Consider the following 21,829-nt stretch of genomic DNA (forward strand, 5'->3'; position numbering starts at 1 on the left):
TTGCTTGAAGATAAGATAGATCTTTTTGCAAGTGCTGGCCTTATTTACAGGATATCATTTTACCATCAGAGCTATTTAACAATCAGATTTACCTCTCCAATGAGATACTTGAGACTGCCCCATGGAATTTTGTCATCATTTTGCTGGTAGGCTTTGGTCAAGTACGTATTCAGGATTTCCATGCACACCTAGTAACAGTTATTACAACATGTTGGATGAGAAGAGTCACAAATTACAAGGATACAGACTTATTTAGTTTTCACACAATTCTAATTCGTACATTAATTATCACGTCTTCCTCAAAAGAAAATGAAAAATAAACCTCACAACAAACAGCCAGCAGGGGGGATGTGTAAAGAGGCTGGATCAGGAATCTGGCTTCTTATTCTCAGCAATCCTATATACTGGCTAAAAATAACTTTATAGACTCAAGGGTCTACAGTGTCTGTTGTGACAGGGAAAGGAGGACCACTCTAACTTACTGTAAAAAGGAGACGGACAGACAGACAGACAGTATATTTGCAAAGGTATGTGCAAACTCAAGGGCCATTAGCTTTAGCTTCTTACCTGGAAATCAGATTCATTAAAATCATATGATACATTCCAGCCAATCTTCCCAAACTTCCTTCTCTCCTGAACCACCGCATGGAAAAATGCTAAGACATAGACCAGTGATTTAAATGCGCCATGGGGGCATTGCTCAAGGGCTTCATGGGGAATTTTGAAGTAAGTGGCTCTCATATTCAGTTTCAGCCCATTCGGTGGTTCTGTTACAACCTAGCAAAAAAAAAAAAAAAGAAAAAAAAAAGAAAACCCTGTCAATTATTTGAAATAAAGTTACAAATTTTACATGTTTGCTCATCACATCATGCTAAAAATATAAAGAGCAGTTATATAACAATAGTGATACCTTATTAAGTACATTTAATTATATTTTGAAATCAAATTCAAATATTTTATATTACACATTTTAATTAATGTTGCCTTAGATCATGCTTCTGAGAAAGGTAAGGATTATTAACCCTATTTTGCAGAGGGTGAAACTGAGGCACGGACAGCTGCTTAGCTTGAGTTTCAAATGTCACACAAGCCCTAATTTGTGCTTGCAACCGTCACGGCTGTGCGCACAGATTGGGTATTTGCAGTGTTAAATTGAAGGTATACACACAGCTATTTTTTGCAGATCTGGGATTAAGCCCTGCCGGTGGTGAATGTTTTAAAGATGTCATCGATACACTAACATACATATCTGAATCAATGACAGGTGCCTAAGTGTCACTCTGCTGCGCTAACATCTGTCAGATAAAATGATTATTGTCACTGCAATGATTTACAACCACATAAATAGTCACCACAAAAGGAACATTAGCACAGCATCTCTGGCTTGCCATTTATAAATAATCAGCTCATCTTGCTTGTGATAAATGCTTCAGCCTCACGTAGCAGCTGGAAACAATTGTCCCATCAGAACATCTGCCCTATTGACACTGTTGTCCAGCTAGACACAGACCTCAGTTCCACATTTTCAGCATTAGCCAACTGACAGGAGGTATTTCTGTGTATCTGGGTATTTCTAACCCACTCATCACAGTGGTATTTGGGACTAAAGGGCATTTACAAGTTCACTTTTACTGACAGGGATTGATTATGCAATATGTGCCTGAGGGTAGCATCAGATGAACACTTCTATTAAACTTATTTCACATCAGTGAAACCCCACCAGCTGGAAAACCAGAGGCTGAAAATAGGAACTTGCTTACCAAGAAAAAAGACAGCATTTAGGGCCCAATCCTGTATGCTGTATTCAGGCCAAATGCCCACCAAGGTCAATCAGTTTTCCCTGAATAAGAGTGGCATGTCATGAGTAAGAGTGCTGTGTCATGCCTTCTGCTGGTCTTTCACCCCTGTACTGTACCTTTAAAGACTTCTGAAGTATTCCAATGGGAAAGCCCAGTGTGGGGTCAGTAGTCAGCCACAGGCGGAAGTCTGGATGAGGCTTAGTAATTCTCTCCAATGCTTTCTCCAAATCAATCAGCCATTTCACCAAAAGATGACAGTTCTGCAACATTAACCACTGTCCGCGAGCCACTGCATTCTCCAGCAACTGCAGTGCAACCTGTGTCAATGAGACGGAAACAGCTGCCTATGAGTAAAGCTTGCTTTGACCCTGAAAGTGCAGGGATTCTGATCGGTTTAGTGCATCCAACTGCTTCCTCATAGCAAGAAAACAGTCAGAGCATTTTCTTGCTTTCTTTTGCAGAATTCTCTTGGCACACTCTGGGGGAAACAAAAATGTCCAATTAAGCCATTGTCCCAATTCTCAGAGCCTCCCAGGAATACCTTGTGCTGGGAGAGATGCTCTTCTATTTCATTAACTGTTTTAAAAATAAAAACAGCACAAAGCTTTCAAACACTTGAAAATGGTAATGAAGTAAACTTGGGTCATTAGTGTGGGGTTTTCAAAAGAGCTTAATACTGGTCTAACTCAGCTCTCACACCAATGGGAACTTTGCCACTGATTTCAAATTATAGCAGAGGAACCGAATGCTGAGTGTTTTTGAAAATCCCGCAGCCATGATAGAGCAGGGAAACAACCAAAGGTACAAACTGAGCACAGATCAGGGTCTTTTTGCTTGCAAATACCAATATGCACTGATGACTTTCCCCCACATTCATATCAAGAGATGGAGAGGCAGGGACACTGACTAAAATCTGACAGCCTGCATATCTGAATCTTTTCAACCTCAACTGTTTTTTTGCTACAGGTGAGGAAGCAATTCTGAACCTATCTTTACTCAAACAGCAAATGAACTGACCAGACCAATATCTGCTCTCATTTTACAGAAAGTGATTGCTCCGAGGGCGGTAATTTGTATGCCAATTCCCACCCATGCTTTGTTTCTAATACACAGAGTACGGCTTTCCCAAAAGCCGGGGGTTGTTGGAACAGAGGCATGGTTGTTGGAACAGACGCATGGCCAGACCCGTAATGTCAGAAATGAGATCTGCAGCAGTCACAAAATAATGTACCGAAGGCAGCACACACGCCATCCCACTGAACTGTGCTTTGTCACAACAAAGTTACCTTTTCTTGTCCTTGTCCCATGGCGAGGAACTTGAGGCGATTCCCTCCAAAGCCTGTCCGATCAGCCAGTTTCATGAGGTCACTGGCAGGGTCAGAGCCAGGACTTAGGATAAAAACAATGGGCGAGTTAGGTGTGCTCTGCTCAAAGATAGCTTCAAAACTGATCACAGGAGGCTGAACATATCTGGGAGAGAAGAACAACAAATTGGTACACTAATTTACACAAAATATTTAAAATGCCATCGATTAGGAGAGTTAATCTGGAAATGGGACAAAGGGATATTAATCCCCGTTTCCTGTTTAGGCAAATTATGCAAATACTCACATAAATGGAAATTAGTGATAATCTGACTTTTCTGTAGTCCCTTCAATTCAAAGGATCTCAAAGTTCAGTACAAATGTAGGGCCTGAACCTGCGAACCCATCATCCAATGCAGTGTTTGCCTCACAGGCAGTCTCAATGAAGTCAATGGGACTATATGTAGGGATTGAGCCCTTTAACAGAAACACTTAGTATATCTATGGAGCACGTCACACACTACTGAAGTACAGCCACCTGTGGTGTGGAATTTGACAGTTATGAAACAGTTTGGATCTTAGGACAAGATGGTAAGTGGAATACTGTGTTCAACTGAAACCACGGGGGGAATTTACAGAGAAAGAACATCACCATTGAAGCTGGCAATTGGCTCAGACACAGGACTAACACTGGACCTAATGAAAAGTGTGGCATGATCCTTAATGATCAAAGTGATACAACATCAGTGCTGTGTACTGTATGCAAGTCTTGTAAACGTTACAACCAGAGCTGGTCAGAAAATGGAATTACTCCAATCTGTGAGAAATTCCAACATGCCAAAATCTGTTTTCATTCTGAAACAAAACAAAAAGTCAGAATTTCTTGCAGAATAAAATATTTTAAAATTTTTGATATGGGGCCAATTAAATGTTTCAGTTTGATGTCAAAACAATATAATATAAATAGTAATATATTATAGTAAATATTATATATAATCTTGCAGTGAAATTATAAAAATGAAATTAATCAAAATCATAAATTTGACGCAAAATATTTTTACCTTATCAAAACAAAATGTTTCAACATTATCAAAACAAATCAAGAAACTCAAAACGATTTGTTTCAACTCCCCCCGCCCTCCAAATTTGGTCAAAATTGACACATTCCTGTCAGAGGTTCTGATAAAGCTACATTGTGTGATGGAAAACTGTTCCATCACATTTTTTTCGAGCAGGTCTACTTATAACTGATCTCAGCCCATTTTATGTATACTTTTAATGGCAAGGAATTTTTAAAACTTCTATTGTAACTTTTCTTGTTAAATCTACTGATGTCACGTACATTGTGCACTGTATATATGGGAAGTACAGATGTTCAAAATAATGATACTTGTCAGTTTAGGGGTACGGTGTGTTGGTGGGAGGAAGAGAGAATGGCAAAGTGAATTGAGCAAAGGGCTAACATCTTCAGGTAGAGTAGCTAGGGGTTATCACACTGCCCCTAAGACAGCTGCAGCTCCAAAAATGCTTATGTCCTCGAAGTTATAAATACCAGCTAAAATAGGACACTTGCAATTCTTGAAAAATAAAATCCATCCAGTCTGATACAGAACCTTTAACTATGCATTAAGAGGCTAAATGAAAGGAGAAATGTACATGGCTATGCACTAGAATTAGCCCAGGAAGGCTCTGGATAAAAGCAGGGGAACATCAGTTACTCCTTTGCTCTCCTGTGAGCAAATCTTCCCCACATGTATTTACCTCAGTAAGGAAACACTGGACAGGAGACCTTTTGTGTACTTTTTTCCCCACTTTACACTGATTTTTCAATTAATCACCACCTGCTTTTTGTTTACTTTTCAAAGATCTCATGTCAAAAAAGCTTGTTAGAATCTAACACAATGCATTTTGCATTCCCATTTAGGTTTGTGTCCATGAAATATCAATTTGCAGTAGATGCTTAGCAATTGATTCAGGGTACCTCCGACTTTCTTTGGTTCTTTTAAAATTGGTAAAGATTCTGGATAAAAAAAATGTATGACAGCAACTTACTTCTCATCCATTGTCAGAGTAACGTAGTCAGTCACTGCGCGATATACACGGTCTACTCGGAAACACCGTAAAAGCAGCAGCTTCTGAAAATGTGTGAGACTGTTTTGGTATTGCATGGGAAATGGTGATTGTTCCAGGGCATCCAGATCATACCACTGAGAAAGGAAATACAGTAGAGAACATGAGTTGATTAGATGGACAAATCAAGTTTATTAGGAAAGTCAAAGTCAATCTGATAACAGGACTGCAACAAGAGAAACAGACATGGGGAAACAGAAGAATCAGAGAAAATCAGAAACTAGAAAAAAATATTAAATAAATGCCAAAAATCAACTTTTTCAGTATAAAACATGTCTGTCCAATGCCATTTTCATACTTTCATTTTATGGTAATTGTCATAAGATACAAATAAATAAGGTCACAAGCTCAAGACAATAATGGATGGTCTAGAGAAGGTGAATCGAAGATTCCTATTTACTCTCCCGCATATGCAAGAACAAACGGACATTCAGTGAAATTGAAAGGCAGCAAATTTAAAACTGATAAAAGGAAATACTTTTTTATACAACATGTAAACTACTCTGTGGAACTCACTCCCAAAAGTGGTAAAAGCTAACAATTAAATAGGAGTTGGGGAGGAGGGATAGCTTAGTGGTTTGAGCATTGGCCTGCTAAACCCAGAGTTGTGAGTTCAATCCTCAAGGGGGCTATTTAGGGAACTAGGATAGATATCTGTCTGGGGATCACCAGGGGGTGGGACTAGATGACCTCCTGAGGTCCCTTCCAGTCCTGATATTCTATGATTTAAAAAATGATTAGAGGTGAAATCCTGACTCTGCTGAAGACAATGGCAAAACTGTCATTGACTTCACTGGGGCCAGGATCATATGTTAGACATTTAACTGGAAAACAAGAACAGCCACAGTTACATAAGATGTTTTAAAACATTTTAAACCCTCATGCTCCTAAGCCAGTCACAAACTGCCCAGGGTCAGGAAGAAAGTTCCCCAGGTGTAGGTTATTCCAGATTTGTTCATTATCAGTTTCTTGAACTTTCCCTGGAAGTTTCTGGTACTGGCCAGTGTTGGAGACAGAATAGCACACTAAATGGCTGACTGGTCTGACTATGGCAATTTCCATGTTTCTATGTAGATCATGCAATTACCCCACAGCTTCTAAAGAAACATCCAGTCAAGGAATAAAGGGAAAAGCCAGTGACGCCTCAAACATTTTTAACAGGTTGAATCATGTTTGAACATTTAATGGGGGGGGAACAGAAACTAGACTAAGAAAATCACTTACTTCTTTCCATATTTCAGGATTTTTTTCCACGTCATCTGGAAGAGACCCAAACTCCTCAGGAAATAGTTCAGATAGGCGAATTATGTCCTCCCAGCCTTGATCCAAAAGCCAAGCACACGGCTTCTTTCGTGTACTCTTCTCCAGGGAAATATTGCCTAGTCACAATTCAGAAAACTAAATAAATATCACTATCATAAAAGGTAGCACAATTACTTTTAATTAGTCTGCTGGAGAAACAGTTACTACTTTGCAAGTATTTTTATGCCGAGTTTATATTTTTGCCACTATTTATGCATTTAACTAAAGATGGACTCTTGGTGTAAAATCGGGGCCCTTCTGGAGTCAATGGGAAGCTTTGTCATTGACGTCACTGGAGTCAGAATTTCACTGTTGGCCTTTCTGCCCTCAAACAAGCTGGAAAGAAATGCAAGGGATCACATCCTCTACTGGTGTAAACCACCCTAGGCCTGTTGCCTGAAACTAAGCTATGCCAATGTACATCAGCTGAGGATCCACTCTTTCAGTTCCAACAGTGCTAGAACCCGTTCACAGAAGTCAGTTGAACATATTTTTGTTGAACATCTATTTTACAATATTCCGCGGGGCTCAGGCTCAGTATGCTGAGGTTTAGGATCTATCTGACTTAGGAGCCCAAGTCCCAAGTAAATGGGACTTAGGTGCTTATGGAAATTTACTAAGCAGCTGACTTTGATAGTCAAATATATGTAGTCAAAATCTCCGTTTTAATTCTAGAAGAGCATGTAACTACTACACGGTATTAAGTATCCAAGTTACCTTTTAAAAAGAAGTCCAGTTCTTCTTGTGGGACTCTACCATCAGCTTGTTCTATCTTGATAGTCATATTGAAGGAAAATAGTAACTTGTGTCTCTCAAACAAGCCTGCAATGAGAACACAATATTCTCATCAGTCTGCTTCTTAAGAATGTGGGCCTCGGACAAATTTCAGATCCAGATCTTGACTCTGATCACCCCACAAAGTTCAAGGTGGTGAATTTTGGTTCAGCCCACTGTAAAGATTTGAGCCTGCAACATTCACATCCAGATCTAGCTTCAGATTCCAAACGATCTCCCCTCCAAAGCCGAGAGAGGTTGAGATCCATATTTCTGGTTTGGAACCACTGCTATTTGTAACTGATTGTTTATTAAAAGTACAAGCACTTCTTAAATGTCAAGGGGATGGAATACAGCACTTCTCTGCATCTCAGCGGAACCTCAACATGAGGGAAGAAGGGGTAGAGAAGGCAGAGGCATTAGCAGTGAATAGTGAATTCAATATTTGTTGAAATACCTTTGACAGTACAAAATTACATTGCTTTGCACAGCTGACTGAAGGAATTCCCATTACAGTCATTCAAACATACACAATGCCATCTCATTGCTTAATCACACTAACCTGTGCAGCCATAGTTATATATGTTGAATGTCAATGTATCCATGATATTTTTTAGCCTCTTTGGAAGAATTGAGTGGGGCATGGATTTCCGAAGCGAAAACCCAAACACATCTAAGAAGGAGGCCAAGGAATATTGATACATGGTGTTGACAAGGGCCATTTCAGACAAAACAAAGAACAAAATGGCGCCCCTCTTAGCAGCAGGTCGGTAACCATCTCGCAGCTTGTCAATGTCCACTGCCGTCTTCTCAGCCAGCTTGAGTTTCTCTGATACCTAGTAAGTGAGAAATGTGGATCCCAGGCAATAATTTTATCTATATATAACTACTACACAGAACTACATGGTTAATGATATGCTGAGCTAATCTGTGGCTAAACAATATTGAAACAGCGTTTTGAAATATTATGAACAACTCTTCCAGGATTTAAAAATATATCAAGCAGTAAACAAGTATCAAAAAATCCTATGAACACTGGCAGATGTGCCATCAAAAGCCAGTTGCTGCCACAGAATCAAGAACATTTCCTTGAAATAATCCCACATTAAATAGCTAAAAATTCAAGTAGCCTTTTTTAAAGAAAAAAATCATATTAGTAAAAATTTTTCCCTCTCCAAAAATGCTTTAGTTCAGTTTATTAAGCTTCCAGATTATAAAGTTGGAATATCTGTGTTACAGAGCACTGTATGTTTGTAAGAAATACTGGAAAAGATTTACAAATTTCAGTTAACCTTCAGTTTTAATAAACTGAAGATTGTTTCGGAGTTGGAATAAGATGTTACCAAAGATAGATAGATAGATAGATAGATAGATAGATAGATACTCACTTTTATTTTTAACTAAAGGTCCCTATTATAAGGAAGTCTTCTCTGAAGGTAGACTTGCCATTTGTGTGAGGGAATAAAATCCTCCCCATGGCACTGAAATATGTCATGATGTTACATCATGAATTCACGATCCAGGTGAAGACCTTCTGACTCACCACCATCACATCAAGCAAAACATTGTAAAGTGCTGGTGTTTCATAGGCCCAAGATTGACTTTGAGACTTCTGCACATTAAGGTATTTCCTCAGGAAATACCATGCTGCCTGGCCCCATACCTAAAGATAATGTATTTCTGAGTATGGATAAACATTCCTGGGTCAGGTGGGCAACTCTGAGCAAGCAAATTCTTAAAGAATTAAGATTTCTGTCTCTGGGCACAAGTGCTAGACCTGTGCATGTATGGAGTTCTCATTGACAAGTGCTCACCATGTAACTCTCAGCTACTTTTCAACTTACATCCTAACTTAAGGAATAAAGGAGGATGAAACAAATCCCAAAGGAAAGATGGGGATTCTTAGGTAGAACAATGGTGAGATAAGGCTCGAATAGGTACCTCACTAGCTTTGGCTTTTGTCTCCTCCAGGGTGTGCACCAAGTCCACATTATCCAACATGTTTCCTGTGGAAGTGGCTAGTTCCCGGAGGAGAGAGTCTTCCAAATCTTTCAGCAAGTTTTTGTTCTCGCTGGTTTCCTGGATGAGATGTTCTCTCTGCTCTTCTAGCTCTCTTCTTTCAAACCCCACAATAACACTGAGCAGCTGATCCTCCAGGCCTTTTAGTGTAACTATGGATGGAAAATGGAGAACCATGTCCTTAGCACAATCTTTCTTAAAACACAAGGTTAGCTTTCATACAGTTCCTTCAGGCTATATGATCTTATATAACTGTGCCAAAAAGACCGGTTTAGTTAACAGCATCGAGTGTTGTTCTTCTATATCAGTTCTCACCTGACACATCTAATAAGCAGCATGTAGTTTAGTCTCCTTTTAGACTAACAGCGGGAAGTGGAAAAATTTAACATTAAATCATAGAATCGTAGGACTGAAAGGGACCTCAAGAGGTCTTCTAGTCCAGTCCCCTGCCCTCAAGGCAGGACTCAGTATTATCAGAGGCTGAATATAAGGGGGAGTATAAACAATATAACATACATTGTAATATTATACATAGTTAACAGGTACTGCAAATTCCTCTGCCAGAGAGCCAGGACATTTCTGTCCCCTCTTCTGATGTGATCAGAGGGCTAGCCACTATTTACAGCACTCGTTCTCTGTTTTCTTACCCACCGAGGGCCAGATTTTGACCCCCTTACTGCTACTGAGAAGCAGCTTTCCCCAGGGGCTGTCAATGGGACTCGTGGAGAAAGGGATCAGACAACACGAGTAAGGGTGTCAGAATCTGCCTTTCATTCAGGCCAGACCTGGATTTGCGGAGGTACACGAAGCAGAGTAACGCCTGGAGGCATTGGTTTCAAGCTAATGAATCTCTAGCTGGGCTCACTATCTCCTGGCTGAAAACACTTGCATTTTACAGCTCAACTCATCCAAACTCATGTGCTGTGGTTTCTGGTACAAGAGAAAGGATCTCAGCTTTTTGGAGCAATCACTCATCTGAGCCTAGTTTATGCCCTACGTTTGCACTACTATGCAGTTAATACTCTGCCCCTAACAGCATGCATTTGCTCACCTGTGTAGTTGATAACCATGGCTTTTCCAAACACTGACGGTGAATATTTAGGGTTCGATAGCTTGGTGTTCAAGTACAATTTGAAATTATTGTCATAGTCTACCTCCTTATCACCCAGCACAATAAATATTCGCCCCTGGGTAACTTTTATATTCTTTTCTAAGACATTGTCAATCACAGGATCTATGTACTCATCTACATCATGGAACAAGAAAGGACTCCCATACTTTATGGCCATTTCTAGTTGTTTAAGGAAATCAGGGTCATTAAAGGAGGCCATCTGAAAGAGAACAGAAAAATGGAAAGATTTGGAAACAGTTAATATTGAATTCACTGAATATTTCTTTTTTACAATAATTGCCAGTATTCATTAAGCTTGCTGTTTGTCTAGGCATCTCTGCCTTTCATCCTACAGATGATATAACCCAGATTGGGAGAGACCAAAGAAAGCACATTCTTGATTCTGATCCACTGAGAAAAACTGTCCGCTTGGAAAACAATTCTTTTCTGCTGCAACTGCGCCCCTAAACACAATGTGGCCTAAACTTTTGTCTATCCTGTTCCTGCAAGCACTGGGGCTTTCTGTGAGATGCAAGTCACGCACCTTGCAGCATGAGTAACGAGGCAAGCCCAAAGTTCAAGCAAGTTTGCAGGTGCCACGCAGGAAGAGCATCACATTGTTGGGTATCCACCAGAACTTAAAAGGCTAGGCAATGGAGCAAGGAGGGGAAAATAGTGGTTTTGAGTGAGCTTGGAGGACTGGAACAGTGAGGGAATTGAGGATCTTGGGAGGGTCATGTCCCGGGGGGATTAAGACTAAATAGTTCTTAGATATAACAGCATTTCACCTCCCCAAACAGACACCCCTTCCAGATGAACTACTGAATTTTTGACAACATGCTTTATAATTGGAGAAGAGGTGTCTTGGTGGCATCTGCCTATGGTCTCCCAAGTTCACACAGCACTAAAAGAGACAGAAGCATGATGTAAGCTGTTGCTCCCCTGCTGAGGGTAGAAGGAAACTGGAGCCCAGCATTCTTCGTTCCCAAAATTGGAGGTCTCTGACATGGCAGCTTGGCGTCTGGTGTTTCAAATATCCTGCTTCAATCCTCCACAGGCTGGATGCAGGGCAGGGTCACTATCCATTTGGATAATTGACTTTATTTTTAGATGCTTAATGGAACTGCACTTCCATCCTATTGAGGGTCAATCATCACGACTGTCAATTTCCACTAGTAAGTGATGTCTTGGTCAAGTGGCAGATATTTATGCATCTTTCAAAACAATAGCTATAAAAATAAAATGAAAATTTAGCTTCACCCTCAAATTATTTTTTTCTTCTTTTCTCCTGATCCAGTTTAATGCCTGCTGCTGGGGGTCTATGCACAAAGGGAATCGGCTAGCACGTGTTGTCAGAATGCCATTCTGAACAGAGAGCTCATCTGGAGGCAAACCTTGGGAGCCCCACCTGGGGAGGAAACAGAGTAAAGATTGCTGTGTATTTTATTCTTTATGGTACAGCAGCATGCTTCACTTATGGGTAAAACAGTGCCGTCCTACTGAGCATTCTAGTACAACACCCTGGAACATACAGTGTATTAGACTGGGAGATGAGGCATGTCTGCATGGCAAAAACAACCTCACAGCAGCGAGTCAGAGCCTGGGTGTACAGAACTGCGCTACAGTGCTGAAAATAGCCATGCAGATGTTTGGGCACAGGCTCTGAAGCCCAGGGAGGGGAGTGGGTTTCAGAGCCCAAGCTCCAGCCCGAGCCCAAACATCTACACAGCTATTTTTAGTGCCACAGCATGAGCCTGAGTCGGTAGACACGGTCTCTGAGACTTGCTGCCCTGGGCTCTCTTTTTGCCATGTAGACATAACCATAGACTCCCAAGGGAAACAAAACATCATTGAGTTACTTATAACTAGCCTGGCTAAAGCACTAATTCACGTATTGTGGTGAATAATCCTGCACTAGCAGGAAAATGGTCTAAACGAGACAGGACCTGGCCCAAATCCACTGAAGTCAATGAAAGGACTCCCACTGGTCTTTGCATCCCACTCATAGTGTGGATCTACTTTGTGAAACACATTTTTCAATGGCATCACGTGGTACCAGCTATACTGAGTGCTATAGATGTGCAAAGTACAATGATTTATTAGATTCCAGGTGCTCAGTTCACAGGAAGAAAGATGTTTTGTCTCACTGCCAGCCTTGGGATCTGAAAATTCTTCCTGGGATGCTTGTGCATCACGAATAGTAAAGATTATACTCTACAAATTCAGCCATTGCTCACTCCGGTAAAAGCCCACTGCATTGACATTCTTATCTATCTAATCTCTATCAGGTATTTCTAGAGCACCAATCACTGTATAGAACTTAGGGGCCTTCAGTTGGTAGCCTAAGGGTAGCAGAGAGCAGGAACAGAGCTCCAGACCGGAACTTAGTTAAAAATTCTGTTGATCAGTGTGAGCAGAATACAGTATATTTAGTATTGGAGACGGGTCAAGATTAGACAATAGCTGTATTGGTTATGCTTGACTACCAGGAGTAAAAAGCAGTTCAAATTTAATTTTGTCATTGGAGTAAGCAGACAGGACTCCAAATACACAGGGGGAAGATCTCTTTGCAAGGCACTTTGAGATTCTTGGATGAAAAGGACTATAAAATTATTATGCTCTATTGAGAAAGATGATCCCGTTTTCAAACAGTCATTTTTTAGAGGAGATTGTATGCTAACGGCTTTTTTCTGATTTCCATGATTCAGTGCACAAACAGAGATGGGCCAAACCCAATCCCCTCCAAACCCAATGATCTCCAATCCTGGATCCAGATCCAGATGCAAACTGCGGGACTCCCACCCTTCTCTACACTCAGTAGCAGCTCGGCTGCTTTTTTAAAGCTCAGTGATTTCACATACCTGCTAATCTCTACATCATCAGTCAGGAGGTATTCCAATCTAAAAGGCTGGCTGAGAGGAATCTCTCGTGATCGTATATCTTCTTGCCACTCATGGTAGATCATCTCATTACGGAAATCCCAATTGAATGCCCCTTCATAGCTCAGAAAAGCAGCACAAAGTAGACAGTCGCCTAGCAGCTTCACTTTTCGCATTTTTAACTCCTCTAAGTCATTTGTCCATCTGATAGAAAAATTAATGAATTCTGGGTCAGTTTGAGATCCTTTCTGCAGCAGGGGTCAGAGAACTCCATTTTGTGTAGAATACCTGCAGCATTTCTAAGCTGCTTAAGTTTTAACTTCAGGTTGCGAAGAGCCCCAAACCTACAATCAACCACCGTATCACAGCAGTAATGGCAGCAGAAAGTTCAATTTGACCTGGAACTAACTTCCTTTTAATCTAAAACAAGTGGATTTGCATCATGCATTTAAGCAGTACTTAACTGCAGCTACATTTTGCTTTTTTGCTTTTCAGTTTAAAAATGTGAGCCTCGAGTATGCCCAGTAAAGACTTCTGGATTGAAAAATCATATTATTTGTTTTTATTATTTTTCAGTAGCCAAAGTATGTTAGTTGCTTCACAAAAACAAACAAAACACACAGGGTGCAATTTTCAAAAGCACCGAGGGAGGTGGTGGAATCTTCATCCTTAGAGGTTTTTAAGGCCCAACTTGCCAAAGCCCTGGCTGGGATGATTTAGTTGGGGTTGGTCCTGATCTGAGCAGGGGGTTGGACTAGATGACCTCTGAGGTCTCTTCCAATCCTAATCTTCTATGATTCTAATTCCCATTTTCAAAAGTGACTTTCATTGAAACTTAGGCTCCTAAGAGCCTGAGTCACTTTTGAAAATGGGACAAACTCCTACGTCACTTAGGTGCTTTTGAAAATTTTATGCATGGTCTCTAAGTTTACATTTTAATGCACAAAATCTATCTTCTGGCACTAGATTTAACCTTATATTTTCAGATCCCAAGCCAGAGATGAGCTTGTCAGCAGCGATAAGTCTCCTTTCCATGATCTCTGCTTCTTCTTGTAATTGTTGTTTTTCCCTTATTGCAGCTTCATACTTATCTCCCAAAGCTTTGAGCTCCCTCTGAATTGTCGCCAGCTCTGTCTGTATCTTTTCCAGATCACGTTTACTTAAGTAGTAGTTCCGTTCCAGTCTAGCCACCTACATTATGAAAGACATCATGTGTCGTGTCAGAGGAAAGAGGAGTTTTATTTTTTGGTGCAAAATCATTGGTTTTCAACCTTCAGTTAGCTAGTTCATATATGTTTAAGACAATCTGGTAATAAATAGTATAAGAAGAAAAAATAGGCACTGTTTTTCACCCAACTCCTCTCACCCCATACACGCATAATATGGTCTGATTCTGCAGTTCTGACACAGACAAAACTCTTAGCCCTGATCTAGCCAGGTACTTAAGCACATGAGCAGTCCCACTGACATCCATAAGAGTACTGGCTGCCTAAGAAAAAAGGGATTAGGGCCTAATAAAACATTTAGAGCCAGGACTTGCCAAATGCACTTGCCCACTGGCAAGTGGCAAACAGAAAACCTTCCTTAGTGACCAGAGATGTTTCCTAGTAGTATTGATAGGATTTACACTTTCATTTTATAAAAGAATTACATTGCTAGTCCTTTTTAAACAGGCCATAAAAATGTTTCCTGCTTAAACCAGATAAATGGATTTGACATACTGTACCATTGAGTCCCACTATGCCCAAATGCCATGGGTATCATTTTAAGTGAGTTTTCAGTAGGCACGTATAACTTTCATCCCTGTTTCCCGCCTTCCCCCAACATCACATTACAAAACTCTTCCTTTTACTTCATGCTTTAATGCAAATGGAAACTGGTATCACAGACCTATAATACAATTAAAACAGCCGCTTGCAATTGAAAGCTTGGCTTTGTAAAGTGCTTTGAGGTCTTCTGAGGAAAAGCACTATATAAGAGCTAGGTATTATTATTTCAATAGTTCTAGCAAACACCACTTTCATGGTTGTTAACACTTTGAAGAGGAGAAACACTGCAGTACATAGAATTGCCAAGTGTTATTTTTGTAGCAACAAATACTCTTCATAGTCCTTTATGTTCACATTTTCACAGTGTACCTTTTCTCTCTTTGGCCTGATTTCCTTAGCTACGTCACAGTAACTCATTACTGCATCGACAAATTTTAACATTCCCAATCCTGCTCTGCTAACAGCTTCCATTTCTTCAAATGTTGTGTTCAGATTCTTTAACAGAGCTAAATGTTAACACACAAAAACACTGCAAGTCAGTTTAATAACAATGCATAAATCACAAGAGCAGTAGCTTTCCTTGTTAATCAAATCTCAACTAGCTCTTTAGTTCTGTGGTATGTATTGGAACAAGGATGTGATAACCAATGCAAAACAACTGTACAGTATAAGGCTATGCTGCTGGACAATAATAAAACAAGCAAGCTATTGTCAGCTATTCAAGGACTTTAGGCCAGATGACTCCAAGGGAAGCTGAGTGAGATCAGCACTTTGCAGGGATTGCTCAGCATTTCTCAGGATCGAGCCCTTTGATGCATCCGAAGAAGTGAGGTTTTAACTCACGAAAGCTTATGCACAAATAAATCTGTTAGTCTTTAAGGTGCCACCAGACTCCTTGTTGTTTTTGTAGATACAGACTAACACGGCTACCCCCTGATACTTGCTTCCTAGGTGGCAGTCAAAGGTTATTATGCTCAATGGACCAAATTCTCCTCTCACTGCCCCAGAGTAACTCCAGTGGAGTTACACTAGATTTACATTGGTGTAAGCTAGGGTTACCATACGTCCTCTTTTTCCCGGACATGTCCGGCTTTTCGGCAGTCAAACCCCCGTCCGGGGGGAATTGCCAAAAAGCCGAACATGTCCGGGAAAATGGCGGCTCTGTTTAAGAGCCGGGCTGCCTGAACGCTACCGGCTTCGGGCAGCCCCGTGCCTCCAGACCCTGCGCCGCCGGAGCCCGGGAGGGGAAGTGCCCGGCTGGGGGCGCAGGGTCTGGAGGCAGGGGGGCTGCCCGAAGCCCGAGCGCTACCGGCTTCACGGTTTGCTGGGCAGCCTCCAGACCCTGCGCCCCCGGCTGGGCGCTTCCCCTCCCGGGCTCCAGCTGCGCTGGGGAAGCGCCGGCTGGGGGCGCAGGGTCTGGGGGCTGCCCGGCAAACCGTGAAGCTGGTAGCACTGGGGCAGCCCTTTCCCCCTGGCTGGGAGTGGGAGGGAGGAGGGGGCAGAGTTAGGGTGGGGGAAGGGGCGGAGTTGGGGCGGGGCTAGGGAAATGGGCGGGGCCATGGCCCGTGGAGGGTCCTCTTTTTTTATTTATGAGATATGGTAACCCTATGTAAGCATGAGCAGAATTTGGTCTGATTAGTTTGAATTGCAGCCCACTGCCTTTCCGTGACACACTTGTGTTGTATCTTTAACGTTCGTTGTGAAGATGATGTGACAATTATACTTTCAAAGTAGCTAAAAAACAGAGGCCCTGCTCAACTGTTCAGTTTATGTCTAACCTCCTCTAAGCAAAAGTCACACAAGATTACAATGCAAGTTAAGGCATAACCCTGTGCAGAGAGCAAGCACAAGGCCTTTGTGCCAGGAAAGTCCTGGTTAAGCCGACAGTGCAAAGCAAGTTGGGCAGAGCCCTCATGTTTGCCCTCGGCACCACGGTGAATTTCCCCAAAGAGAAGAAAGCATCCAGCATAGCAGCTAACATCTGAAATGATATTAATAAAACTCTACATTCAATTCCAAGTGCCTGGTTCATTCAGCTAAACAATTTACCTCGGACGGATTTAACTTGGGTCTGAGTAATTCCATCAAAATCTATCTCCATTAGGGATCGCAGGAAATTTGGGTCAGACATCATTCCTTTGGCCATCTTCCAGTTTAATTCTTTGTATCCTCTCATTATGAGGATACATTCACAAACAGTCTGCACCTGTTTAGGGGGCTTAGCAAAGGATCTAGAAAATAAACATGGGGAAGGGAAAGAGACAAAGTGCATGATGCTATAAATACATAACTCTTATTGGAAGAGCTTTTTTCCCAACCAGTGGTATTTAGTGCAGGGGGTGCTATAAGATAGCAATTCCCTAAGATACCTCCTGATCCAAGTGAGAAATACAATCCAATCCAAACAAGGAAAGATTTATAAACAGAGGGCTAAAAACTAAATATTACATTCATACAACAACGTTCTCAAGGTTTCTAAAGGAGTTCAACCATCAGAGAAATAAAACCCTTAACCATGTTTTTACTGGAGCTTAAAGCTGCATCAGCCTGCAATAACAGCGACAGAACACTGGCAGCAGCCATACTGAGCTGGTTTTGGAAATAATCCTCAGGACCCTTGGCTAAACTAGTGTAATCTACTAGGGGAACAAAGGAGATTTTCGGATGGAAAGGTGAGAAGAAACCCATCAAAGTCTGATACTCTGATCTTGCCTTTGAATTGCCAGTTCTATCCCATCATAGATGAGTATCCAGAAGAAAATATTGTATCTCCTGTTTAAAGGTCTTTATCATACTAGGTGATTAAACGTAAGCATGCTTTCCTATTCAACATTATTTAACAACTGTGAGGGATGACAGGCCTTGAACCCACAGGCAGCATCAGGCCACAGCCACCCCCCAGCAGCTCACCTAAACAAGCAGAGAAAAGGAACCAGTGAGTGCTAGCTCGCAGAGGGCCCCAACCCTGAAGCTCCCAATTGGGGGAAACATCCAGCACCCCTTATTGGCTGAGGAGCGCTATATAAACCAGGAAGAAACAAGAAGTTATCTGAGCAATCCCTGGCTGGCTGCTACTATGGGACCCCTCCTGCTTGAGTGACTCCTGAGCCCTGCATTCCTGCCTGCTCCAGGCCTGGTGGAATGCAATGGTGTGTAACTACAGCCAGAAGCTCCATTGGTGTAAATCAGCATAACTCCACTGAATGGAAGAGGAAGGTCAAGTTGCCCATTGCAAGGGGAACAGGGAGGAAGAGTGTCTAGAGGCCTAGTGGGAGGAGGACGATCAAGAAGTGTGGTGGGGACTGGAAGAGTCTGAAGGGAGCAGGAATGGCAGAATTTTGAGGGGAGCTGAAGTTTGGGTATAGCTTTAAAGCCACCTTTACAAGAGCTATTATTAAAACACAAAAAGAGGAAGGTATATAAAAAGAGAAACACACATTCATACCATCAAACATCTTTGAAACACAAGTGCTGTGTATCCCACATCTAGTGCAGAATAAAATCACCACCCCAGAATGAAAGGGCTAAGATAGCTACTGCTTGAATGACCCCCACAGACATTTCAGTAGTACTCAGGGTGGCAGAAATGTATTACAGAATAATTAGAAAGACATCAAATATTGGATTGCTTTCCTGGAAGGAAGGACAGGCTTGTGGTTGACCCACGGGACTTGGAGATCCCCAAGCTCTGCCTCAGACTTCCTCTGAGACCTTGACCTCTCTATCCTCAATCCCCACATCTATCTACTAGGGATGATCATGCTTCCTTACCTCAGAGGGGTGTGTGAGGCTGAGGGTGCTGGTGCTTGTCAGGTACTTAGACTACAGCAAAGGCACCATGGAAATGAATTTCTAAGAGTTTATGCTATTACAAATCAAAATTAATCACCTAATCTCTGTGACATCAGACTTGTCAAGCTTCTGCAGCTCCAGTTTAGCAGCTTCTAAAATAGGCATGGCCTCCGCCAGGGACGTCTCAGCATCCTTCTTTTCCACAGCAATGACCTTATTCTGTTCTTCTATCTCCACCGCTTTTTCTTCAGCCAATTTTTTCTTCTCCTCAGCTAAAAAGTGCGAAAAGCAGTATATAGTAAATGGCTTACTAAGCTTTGTATCTAGCTAACAAACCAGTAAAAGTGCACATGGCCTAAAATCAGAAACTACCACGATCTCTAGATCACTATTAACTCATTTGGTGCTAGGTCACTGCTATTCACAGTACTCTTCCCATCACAGATAAGTTCTGGAATGCTAAGAACAACAGAACACAATCTCCTTTTCTACTCTCTTCTTCCTGTTTGTGTCTCCTCTTTCAGAGGGGAAACAGCTCACAAATCCCCTTCTGATCCCCGGCGCATTCACTCCCATTGCCTTCCCACATGTTGCCATGCCTTTGGCTCACAAAACTTCCCTTGCTGCTAGTGTCTTCTCTCATAATTTGCTCCTCAACAGTTTGGGATGGGATGTGAAGAAGAACACTGTATCTACTTGAAACTGCAATGGACGTTACTATAGGCAGATTGCAATTGTACAGGTTGGAATTTGGTCAGAAAACAAAGATCAACAGTCCTACTCTTGTGCTAAGTACTATATGACCATTAATGATACCATGGTGGAACCTTAGGTCAGTACTGACAGAACAAGAGTACCACCTATTGAATCATCAACACCTGTGTTCTTTAAGAATCTCCCAGCCTAATACTGACCTGACCCAACCCAGCTTAGCTTGTGGGATATGACAGGAGTTTTAAGTACTTGCCTATTGCTGTGTTGGTTGCTATCTCTTGTAACAAGGCCTCACAGGCAGCTGATTTTTCAGCTAATACAATCTTCTGCTCTGCAAGTTTCTCATTTAGTTCATCCAGCTGAACAGTAGCTTCCTTCAGTTTAGCTAATCCTCCTTCCAGACGTTTGCATTGTGCTTAGTGAAAAAGAGGGAGAAATATTAGTGATTAATGGAGCTATCATACAGTGTCAGACACCATTATTTAACGTGGCCTGTTCTGTAGGCAAAGAAATCAGTCCTTTTCTTAAAACTGGAGCAGGCCTCCCTTGCTTTTTTGCAGGGTCACAAGTTATTATGGAGCTCCAAAGAGCCCAGGCTCCTTGGTCCGTCCTCTTGTTGAGAGTGTAAAACAGAGTCCCACAAGAGAGTTTTCCCCTGAGCATCGGCTCAGGAGTTGCAGAACTTGGCTGAACCATGTCCCCTCTCCTCCTGTGGCACATTTTCTGTGCTTCTGCAGAAGACCAGCTCTGACTGTACGTCAATCACATTTCAATGCACTAGGCACATTTCAGTATCCATCAGAATACAGCTAACTATTCCAAGAGGAACAAAGCACATGTCACTCAGGCATCTCTATAAAACCCTGAGCTGAGTCTGAGATACCAAGTTCAAATCCATACCCAGACTCTCCCAAAGCTCAGGGATGTTTGGATAGGAGGTTCAGGCTTGGGTCCAGATAAAGAAAAAGTGTCACTCAGGACATAGCCCATTATTCAGGTAACATTCATTTGAGGGTATTTGGGTTGTATTTATTTGATTGCTTTTCCACAGATTTGCCGAGCAAAATGAGTCTGTTTAAAACATTTCAATCACATACAGTCTTAAAAAGAGAAAACCTTACCTAAAATGAACTGATTTTTCTCTTCCAGCAATTTGGAGTAAGTATTAATGAAATCAAGATAATTTTTTGGCGTAACATAGTTGCTGCGTCTCAGCTTTTGGAGGAATTTTTTACTGAAATTCCCTACAGATTCGTGCACCATGACTATGTGCTCAATCACGAACTCTGTGTGCTCTGCTGGGATCAGTGGATTTTCCCCTGAAAAGAGGAGATGAAAAATAAAATATCTCAAAGCCATTTAAAAGGATGCTAAGTTTCATTTATCCCCATTTTACAGATAGGGAAACTAAGGCACAGAGAAGTTAAATGACTTGCCTCCGGACAAAGAAAAATCAGTTGCAGAGTTAAGAATAGAACCCAGGAGTCCTAACAGCTGGTCTGCTCAGAGCACTAAACCATGCTGCCTCTAGGCTTGGGAGTTCTCTCTTAACTTTACCAGTATATTTTAAAAATGTTCTTTCCCTGCACACCCCCACGCCCCCTGAAGAAGGCCGCAAATTTGAGTTTTGTGGGGTCTGAGATATAACCACCCACTGTCAGATTGAGCTCAGGTATTTGCATTATAGTACAATGTACTATTTTCCAGCCATCAATTCTTTTCTAGCCTAACTCAACTCACCATCTAAACAACAAAGGACAAGAAGTTGTAGATTTGAGAGTGTAAGATTAGAGCAGATAGTCCACTGCAGTTCAAGACCAACACAACCAGATCTGCAGAGGTTTAAAAAACAGGATCCGTGCAAGTTTAAGAATCAAACACTTCTTATGGACCCCTTATGGGAAGCTGGAATGACTTGAGAGCTGTTTAGATACATCAGACCTTTGATGTCTACCTTCTTAGCAGCAAGGAGTGAGAGTGATACTGTTTCATAACTAAAGCTCCCAAGTCCTTTTCCATTCACCTTGCTGCCAGCTCCTGTAATCCCTTGTGTATCTGTTACTTTTTACTGCCTCTGGGTGGGATTTTCAGAAGGGCTTAAGTGCCTCCAGAGAGCAAGTCCGGAATCCGTGCTTCTCAAAATCCCATTCTCAACCTCTAAACCACATTCATTTAAGAACCCCAAAAGGGATCTGTCTTGAAGTGAAAACCTGCTCATTGGTACTGAACCTTGTGC

The 21,829-nt window shown here is 41.7% G+C and overlaps 1 protein-coding gene across 1 annotated transcript in view; it reads right to left on the reverse strand.

The window, feature by feature from the left end:
- Nucleotides 1-21,829, reverse strand: part of DNAH10 (dynein axonemal heavy chain 10) — a 103,390-nt gene that overhangs the window by 7,185 nt on the left and 74,376 nt on the right. The window contains exons 55-72 of the mRNA XM_008163490.4: nucleotides 20,715-20,912; nucleotides 19,847-20,008; nucleotides 18,977-19,151; nucleotides 17,137-17,318; nucleotides 15,457-15,593; nucleotides 14,292-14,509; nucleotides 13,301-13,522; nucleotides 11,700-11,847; nucleotides 10,380-10,659; nucleotides 9,251-9,480; nucleotides 7,872-8,145; nucleotides 7,253-7,357; nucleotides 6,458-6,612; nucleotides 5,156-5,310; nucleotides 3,086-3,269; nucleotides 1,916-2,116; nucleotides 568-777; nucleotides 93-188 (exon numbers count right to left, since the gene is read on the reverse strand). Of these exons, the coding sequence (XP_008161712.2) occupies nucleotides 93-188; nucleotides 568-777; nucleotides 1,916-2,116; nucleotides 3,086-3,269; nucleotides 5,156-5,310; nucleotides 6,458-6,612; nucleotides 7,253-7,357; nucleotides 7,872-8,145; nucleotides 9,251-9,480; nucleotides 10,380-10,659; nucleotides 11,700-11,847; nucleotides 13,301-13,522; nucleotides 14,292-14,509; nucleotides 15,457-15,593; nucleotides 17,137-17,318; nucleotides 18,977-19,151; nucleotides 19,847-20,008; nucleotides 20,715-20,912 (3,332 nt within the window). The remainder of the gene's footprint in view (nucleotides 1-92; nucleotides 189-567; nucleotides 778-1,915; nucleotides 2,117-3,085; nucleotides 3,270-5,155; nucleotides 5,311-6,457; nucleotides 6,613-7,252; nucleotides 7,358-7,871; nucleotides 8,146-9,250; nucleotides 9,481-10,379; nucleotides 10,660-11,699; nucleotides 11,848-13,300; nucleotides 13,523-14,291; nucleotides 14,510-15,456; nucleotides 15,594-17,136; nucleotides 17,319-18,976; nucleotides 19,152-19,846; nucleotides 20,009-20,714; nucleotides 20,913-21,829) is intronic.

Source organism: Chrysemys picta, chromosome 15 (assembly GCF_011386835.1).
Source record: "Chrysemys picta bellii isolate R12L10 chromosome 15, ASM1138683v2, whole genome shotgun sequence".
NCBI lineage: Eukaryota > Metazoa > Chordata > Testudines > Emydidae > Chrysemys > Chrysemys picta.